The sequence below is a fragment of the Aphelocoma coerulescens genome, unplaced genomic scaffold (genome assembly GCF_041296385.1).
Source record: "Aphelocoma coerulescens isolate FSJ_1873_10779 unplaced genomic scaffold, UR_Acoe_1.0 HiC_scaffold_123, whole genome shotgun sequence".
Classification (NCBI taxonomy): domain Eukaryota; kingdom Metazoa; phylum Chordata; class Aves; order Passeriformes; family Corvidae; genus Aphelocoma; species Aphelocoma coerulescens.
The window spans coordinates 739,567-747,500 of NW_027183480.1; the positions used below are offsets into that span (position 1 = coordinate 739,567).

Sequence of the window (7,934 nt, forward strand, 5' to 3'; positions counted from 1 at the left end):
AAGGTTTGGGTGCGGACCGTGCTGGGCCGGGGTTTTGTCAGGCAGGACGATTTGGAGGCTCTCGGGAACCCCGTTCCCGAGCAGCCAGGGTGGGGAGAGTGGTTGAGATGATGGTGGGATTGTGTGGAAGCTGAAAGAGGTGTGTGTGTGGTGGAATGGTTCTAACCTTGTGTGTTTGGTTTTTGCCTTTCAGGTTTTTCAACACATTTTTAAATTTAGAATAAAAAAACCCCAGCTGGGGGGGTTTTTTTTTTTTTCCCCCCCGGCTGGGTTTTTTTTTCCTCGGTCCCGGCCGGTCTGCGAGGCGATGTTCATCGCCAAGGTTTGGGTGCGGACCGTGCCGGGCCGGGGTTTTGTCAGGCAGGACGATTTGGAGGCTCTCGGGAACCCCGTTCCCGAGCAGCCAGGGTGGGGAGAGTGGTTGAGATGATGGTGGGATTGTGTGGAAGCTGAAAGAGGTGTGTGTGTGGTGGAATGGTTCTAACCTTGTGTGTTTGGTTTTTGCCTTTCAGGTTTTTCAACACATTTTTAAATTTAGAATAAAAAAACCCCAGCTGGGGGGGTTTTTTTTTTTTTCCCCCCCGGCTGGGTTTTTTTTTCCTCGGTCCCGGCCGGTCTGCGAGGCAATGTTCATCGCCAAGGTTTGGGTGCGGACCGTGCCGGGCCGGGGTTTTGTCAGGCAGGACGATTTGGAGGCTCTCGGGAACCCCGTTCCCGAGCAGCCTGGGGGGGGGAGAGTGGTTGAGATGATGGTGGGATTGTGTGGAAGCTGAAAGAGGTGTGTGTGTGGTGGAATGGTTCTAACCTTGTGTGTTTGGTTTTTGCCTTTCAGGTTTTTCAACACATTTTTAAATTTAGAATAAAAAAACCCCAGCTGGGGGGTTTTTTTTTTTTTCCCCCCGGCTGGGTTTTTTTTTCCTCGGTCCCGGCCGGTCTGCGAGGCGATGTTCATCGCCAAGGTTTGGGTGTGGACCGTGCCGGGCCGGGGTTTTGTCAGGCAGGACGATTTGGAGGCTCTCGGGAACCCCGTTCCCGAGCAGCCAGGGTGGGGAGAGTGGTTGAGATGATGGTGGGATTGTGTGGAAGCTGAAAGAGGTGTGTGTGTGGTGGAATGGTTCTAACCTTGTGTGTTTGGTTTTTGCCTTTCAGGTTTTTCAACACATTTTTAAATTTAGAATAAAAAAACCCCAGCTGGGGGGGTTTTTTTTTTTTTCCCCCCCGGCTGGGTTTTTTTTTCCTCGGTCCCGGCCGGTCTGCGAGGCGATGTTCATCGCCAAGGTTTGGGTGCGGACCGTGCCGGGCCGGGGTTTTGTCAGGCAGGACGATTTGGAGGCTCTCGGGAACCCTGTTCCCGAGCAGCCTGGGGGGGGGAGAGTGGTTGCGATGAGAGCAATGGTGGGGTTGTGTGGAAGCTGAAAGAGGTGTTTGTGGTGGATGACTGGTATGTTCTCCCTGTGGTGCTGTTGTTTTGGGTTTTCTGTAACAATAAAACAAAATGTAGCAAGTTTTCCAGAAATAGAGTAATTGTTATATTGTATTGATATGTATTTGCCTTGTGCTGCTCTGTATTGGTCTGTATTTGTGTCTGCTGCTGTATTTCCATGTATTGCTCTGTATGCAAATAGGACTTTTACCAGTGTGTATATGGATTGTATTTGTACTTTATTTGTATACATTGTTGTTTCTGTATATTGTGCTAGAGTGTAAATACAAAAATCCATTCAATAAAGTTGAATAAACTCTAAAACCCTAATAAAGATCCCCAGCCCCCCCCTCCTTCCTTGGCTCCTGTCTTTCTTTGGTGTGGTTTAGTCATTTATTCACTGTATTTCTTGCTTTGCTTCACTTTACTTTTCTCTGTCTATCTTTATTTCTGTGTCTGTTTTTCTTTTTCTCATTGTTTCTACCTCTGTCTCTCAGTTTCTCCTCACTCTCTCCAATTATGTTTCTCTCTAGCTTTACTTCCCTATTTCTCTTTAACTATTTCCTTGTTTGTCTCTGACTCCATTTCTTTGCTTCTCTAGAACTCTGTTTCTTTGCTTTCCTATTTCTCCTTATTGCTTTGTCTCTCTCTTTTTCCCTTTAACTCTGTTTCTGTCCTTCTCTATTTTTCTCTTTTAACTCTTCTTTGTTCCTCTGTTTGTCTTTATTCCTGTGTTTTCTCTACTTTTCTCTTTCCTCTTCTCTCCAACTCTACTTTTCTGTCTTTAACTTTGCTTTCTCTCTCTCTCTAACTTTTTAACTTTACTTTTCTCTTTCCCGCTGACTCTTTTGCTTTACTTTCCCCTTTCTCTTTAACTTTTCTACTTTGCTTTCCTGTTTCTAACTTTTCAACTTTGCTTTTCTCCTTCCGTCTAACTTTTCAACTTTGCTTTTCTCTTTCCCTCTAACTTTTCTGCTTTGCTTTTCTCTTTCCCTCTAACTTTTCTACTTTGCTTTTCTCCTTTTCTCTTTCCCTCTAACTTTTCTACTTTGCATTTCTCTTTTTCTCTTTCTCTCTAACTTTAACTTTTCTACTTTGCTTTTCCTTTTCTCTCTCTCTAACTTTAACTTTTCTACTTTGCTTTGCTTTTCTCTTTTTCCCTTTCTCTCTCTCTAACTTTAACTTTTCTACTTTGCTTTTCTCTTTTTCTCTTTCTCTCTATCTAACTTTAACTTTTCTACTTTGCTTTTCTTTTTCTCTTTCTTTCTCTCTAACTTTAACTTTAACTTTTCTACTTTGCTTTTCTCTTTCCCTCTAACTTTAACTTTTCTACTTTGCTTTTCTCTCTCTTTAACTTTTCTACTTTTTCTCTCTTTTCCTTCTCTTTAACTTTAACTCTTCTACTTTGCTTTTCTCTTTCTCCTTCTCTTCAACTTTAACATTTCTACTTTGCTTTTCTCTTTCTCTCTAACATTTCTACTTTGCTTCTCTCTTTTTCTCTAACTTTTCTACTTTGCTTTTCTCTTTTTCTCTTTCTCTCTAACTTTAACTTTTCTACTTTGCTTTTCTCTTTCCCTCTAACTTTTCTACTTTGCTTTTCTCTCTTTCTCTTTCTCTCTAACTTTAACTTTTCTACTTTGCTTTTCTCTCTTTCTCTTTCTCTCTAACTTTAACTTTTCTACTTTGCTTTTCTCTCTTTCTCTTTCTCTCTAACTTTAACTTTTCTACTTTGCTTTTCTCTCTTTCTCTCTAACTTTAACTTTTCTACTTTGCTTTTCTCTCTTTCTCTTTCTCTCTAACCTTTCTACTTTGCTTTTTTCTCTTTCTCTCTAACTTTAACTTTTCTACTTTGCTTTTCTTTCTCTCTAACTTTAACTTTTCTACTTTGCTTTTCTCTCTTTCTCTTTCTCTCTAACTTTAACTTTTCTACTTTGCTTTTCTCTCTTTCTCTCTAACTTTAACTTTTCTACTTTGCTTTTCTCTCTTTCTCTCTAACTTTAACTTTTCTACTTTGCTTTTCTCTTTCCCTCTAACTTTATTTCTAACTTTTGTTAGAAATAAAGTTTACTTTTCTTTATAGCTTAAATTTAAAAAAGCAGCAGTAGGGCTTTTAATGCTCCCTGGGAGTAAAAAAAAAAAGTTTTACATATAGAATTTTTACTCCCAGGGAGCATTAAAAGCCCTACTGCTGCACCAGACTTATTATTTTTCTTCTTTTTATATATAGTATATAGGGCCCCTAATTACTGCTCCACCTGGGAGCAACTAATTGAATCAATTAGTCATCACATAGCTACTCCCATCTGGAGCAGTAATTGAATTAGGTAATGGGATACCCCCCCCCCACACCTATCACTCACCCCAAGCCCCCTCCCCCATTCATCACAGGCCCCCACCCCCCACATATGCGTCACACGCCCCCCCTGGCCCACCCCATACGCCCCCCGGCCCTGGTCGCCGCCCCCCTGGCCCGCGCCACACGCCCGCCCCGGTCGCCGCCCCCCTGGCCCCGGTCGCCGCCCCCCTGGCCCACACCACGCGCCACACGCCCCCCCCCCGCCCGGCCCCGGTCGCCGCCCCCCTAGCCCCCGCCACACGCCCCCCCCCGCCCGGCCCCGATCGCCGCCCCCTGGCACCGCCCCTGCCGCCCACACCGCTCCGCCCCCCCCGGGCCGCGCCACGCCCCACGGCGCCGCCCCCGGTCCCGCGTCACGCCGCGCCGCCCCCCGGCGCCGCCCCCGGTCCCGCGTCACGCCGCGCCGCCCCCCGGCGCCGCCCCCGGTCCCGCGTCACGCCGCGCCGCCCCCCGGCGCTTGCGTCACGCCGCTCCGCCCCCCGGCACCGCCCCCGCCGTTGCGTCACGCCGCTCCGCCCCCGGCACCGCCCCCGGCGCTTGCGTCACGCCGCCCCGCCCCCGGCACCGCCCCCCGCCGCCTGCGTCACGTCGCTCCGCCCCCCGGCGCTTGCGTCACGACGCTCCGCCCCCGGCACCGCCCCCGCCGCCTGCGTCACGTCGCTCCGCCCCCCGGCGCTTGCGTCACGCCGCTCTGCCCCCGGCACCGCCCCCGGCGCTTGCGTCACGCCGCTCCGCCCCCGGCACCGCCCCTGGCGCCTGCGTCACGCCGCTCCGCCCCCGGCACCGCCCCCGGCGCTTGCGTCACGCCGCCCCGCCCCCGGCACCGCCCCCGCCGCCTGCGTCACTTCGCTCCGCCCCCCGGCGCTTGCGTCACGCCGCTCTGCCCCCGGCACCGCCCCCGGCGCTTGCGTCACGCCGCTCCGCCCCCGGCACCGCCCCTGGCGCCTGCGTCACGCCGCTCCGCCCCCGGCACCGCCCCCGGCGCTTGCGTCACGCCGCCCCGCCCCCGGCACCGCCCCCGCCGCCTGCGTCACTTCGCTCCGCCCCCCGGCGCTTGCGTCACGCCGCCCCGCCCCCGGCACCGCCCCCGCCGCCTGCGTCACGTCGCTCCGCCCCCCGGCGCTTGCGTCACGCCGCCCCGCCCCCGGCACCGCCCCCGGCGCCTGCGTCACGTCGCTCCGCCCCCCGGCGCTTGCGTCACGCCGCTCCGCCCCCGGCACCGCCCCCGGCGCCTGCGTCACGCCGCTCCGCCCCCGGCACCGCCCCCGGCGCTTGCGTCACGCCGCCCCGCCCCCGGCACCGCCCCCTCCTTCGCGCGCGCGCGAAACGTAGCCCCGCCCCCTCCCCTCACGCTGCCCCGCCCCCGGCGCCGCCCCCCTCCTTCGCGCGCGCGCGAAACGTAGCCCCGCCCCCTCCCCTCACGCCGCCCCGCCCCCGGCTCCGCCCCCTCTTTCGCGCGCGCGCGAAACCTAGCCCCGCCCCTCTCCCCTCACGGTATTTCCCGCCCCCGGCACCGCCCCTCCGCCAGTCCCGCGCCGACCCTGCACCTGCCGGCAGCCAGAGCCCACCGGTCCGGTACCCGCCGCCGCCCGCAGCCACCCGCCAGCCCTCCGTGAGCCGCCGCCGGTCCCGCACCACTCCGCCGCCACCTGGAGCCACCCGCCAGCCCTCCGTGAGCCGCCGCCACCCCCCCACCGCTCCCGCACCGCTCCGCCGCCTCACACCCCCCCGCCGCTCCCCCCTCCCGCCATTCCGGGTCCCCTCACGGTATCCCCCGCCCCGTGCCGCCCGCGGGTCCCCTCACGGCACCCCCCGCCGCCTCACGGCAGCCCCTCCCGCCATTATAGCCCCCCTCAGGGTATCCCCCGCCCCTCGCCGCCCGCGGGTTCCCTCACGGCACCCCCCCACCCCACGCCGCCTCACGGCAGCCCCTCCCGGTACCCCGGACCCCCTCAGGGCACCCCCCACCCCTCGCCGCCCGCGGGTCCCCTCAGGGCAGCTCCCCCGCCATTACAGCCCCCCTCAGGGTATCCCCCGCCCCTCGCCGCCCGCGGGTCCCCTCAGGGCACCCCCCCCACCCCGCGCCGCCTCACGGCAGCCCTTCCCGCCATTGCGACCCCCCTCAGGGCAGCTCCCGCCCCTCGCCGCCCGCGGGTCCCCTCAGGGGACCCCCCCCACCCCGCGCCGCCTCACGGCGGCCCTTCCCGCCATCCCGGCCCCCCTCAGGGCAGCCCCCCCTTCCCGCCAGTCGCACACCACCCCACAGCACCCCTCAGGCCACCATTTTAGCCCACTCAGCCACAGCAGGCAGACCCCCCAACACCAGGAGAGCGGCATAGCCCCCACGGAAGGAGAACACCCACACAAAAAAGGTTAGAAAACCACAAAAAGGGTGGCAGCTAAGGAGGGACACAATAAAGGCTGAGAGCCCAGGGGGAGAGTACAGGGGGGCATAATAAAGGCCAAGAGCCCAAGGGGGAGGCAGCAGGAGAATATAATAAAGGCTAAGAGCCCAGGGAGAAGCCAGGGAATAAAGAGAACGGGCTCAGAAACCACACACTCCACAACAAACACAAGAGGTACGATACACAAGCCCCATTCCCTAAACCTAACCTTAACCAGGACCCCAAACAACACCCCATTCCCCCCAAAAAGCAGCCCCAGGCAGCAGCCCTCCCCACAGCTGGAGGCAATCACCCTGAATGCCGAGCCCATGCCAGCACCCTCCCCACAGCCGGAGGCAATAATCCAAAATGCTGAGCCCTTGCCAGCACCCTCCCCACAGCCGGAGGCAATAATCTAAAATGCTGAGCCCATGCCAGCACCCTCCCCACCCGACCCCAGCCCCAAACCCTAACCGCAGCCTCAGCCCCGACCCCAACCCTATAGCCCCAATACCCATACAATGCCAGAGCCCCACCACCAGGACCACGGCAGGAGCCCACCACACAAGGGACAACGCACGCCAGCCAGAGACCAGCAGGTAAGGGCCAGGGGCCAAAGGGGACAGTAGTACACAGGGTAGGGGCACAGGTGCCCACTAGGGGTGCCAGGTGCAGGTGAGGAGCAAGGGCCAGGGGTGCAGGCACAGGGAAGGAGTGCAGGTTAGGGGTGGAGGTTCAAATGAGCACAGGTTAGGGGTGCAGGTGCAAGTAGGGACCACACACTAGGGGTGCAGGTGCACACGAGGATCACAGGTCAGGGGTGCAGGTACAGGGCAAGAGGCAGGGCGAGGGGTGCAGGCACAGGTGAGGAGCACAGGCTAGGGACAGGTGTGCAGGGTAGGAGGCAGGGTTAGGGGCCACAGGCCAGGGGCCACAGGCCACAGGGTCAGGGGTCCAGGGCCAGGAGCCAGGGGTCCAGGGCTAGGGGTCCAGGGATCCAGGGCCAGGGGTGCAGGGCTAGGGGTCAGGGGCCCAGGGCCAGGGGCCAGGGGTGCAGGGCTAGGGGCCAGGGGCCCAGGGCTAGGGGTCCAGGGCCAGGGGTTAGGGGCGCAGGGGTCCAGGGATCCAGGGCCAGGGGTGCAGGGCTAGGGGTCAGGGGCCCAGGGCCAGGGGCCAGGGGTGCAGGGCTAGGGGTCAGGGGTCCAGGGCTAGGGGTCCAGGGCCAGGGGCCAGGGGTGCAGGGCTATTGGCCAGGGGCCCAGGGCTAGGGGTACAGAGCTAGGGGCCCAGGGCTAGGGGGCCAGGGGTTAGGGGTGCAGGGGTCCAGGGATCCAGGGCTAGGGGTGTAGGGCCAGGGGTCAGAGGTCCAGGGCTAGGGGTCCAGGGCTAGGGGCCCAGGGCCAGGGGCCCAGGGCCAGGGCTATTGGCCAGGGGCCCAGGGCTAGGGGTCCAGGGCCAGGGGTCCAGGGCCAGGGGCCAGGGGTGCAGGGGCCCAGGGTTAGGGGCCAGGGGTCCAGGGCTAGGGGTCCAGGGCTAGGGGTTAGGGGCGCAGGGGTCCAGGGATCCAGGGCCAGGGGTGCAGGGCTAGGGGTCAGGGGTCCAGGGCTAGGGGCCCAGAGCCAGGGGCTAGGGGTCCAGGGCCAGGGGCCCAGAGCCAGGGGCTAGGGGTCCAGGGCCAGGGGCCAGGGGTGCAGGGCTATTGGCCAGGGGCCCAGGACTAGGGGTACAGAGCTAGGGGCCCAGGGCCAGGGGTCCAGGGCTAGGGGTCCAG

The 7,934-nt window shown here is 58.9% G+C and overlaps 1 protein-coding gene across 1 annotated transcript; it reads left to right on the top strand.

The window, feature by feature from the left end:
- Positions 1–1,383: 1,383 nt before the first annotated feature.
- Positions 1,384–5,451, top strand: LOC138100640 (uncharacterized; the record flags this gene model as incomplete). Its single annotated transcript, XM_068998515.1, has 3 exons — positions 1,384–1,400; positions 3,812–5,015; positions 5,308–5,451. Coding segments are annotated over exons 1-3 (1,365 nt in total), but the record flags the coding sequence as incomplete, so codon positions are not given.
- Between the last annotated feature and the right edge of the window lie 2,483 nt (positions 5,452–7,934).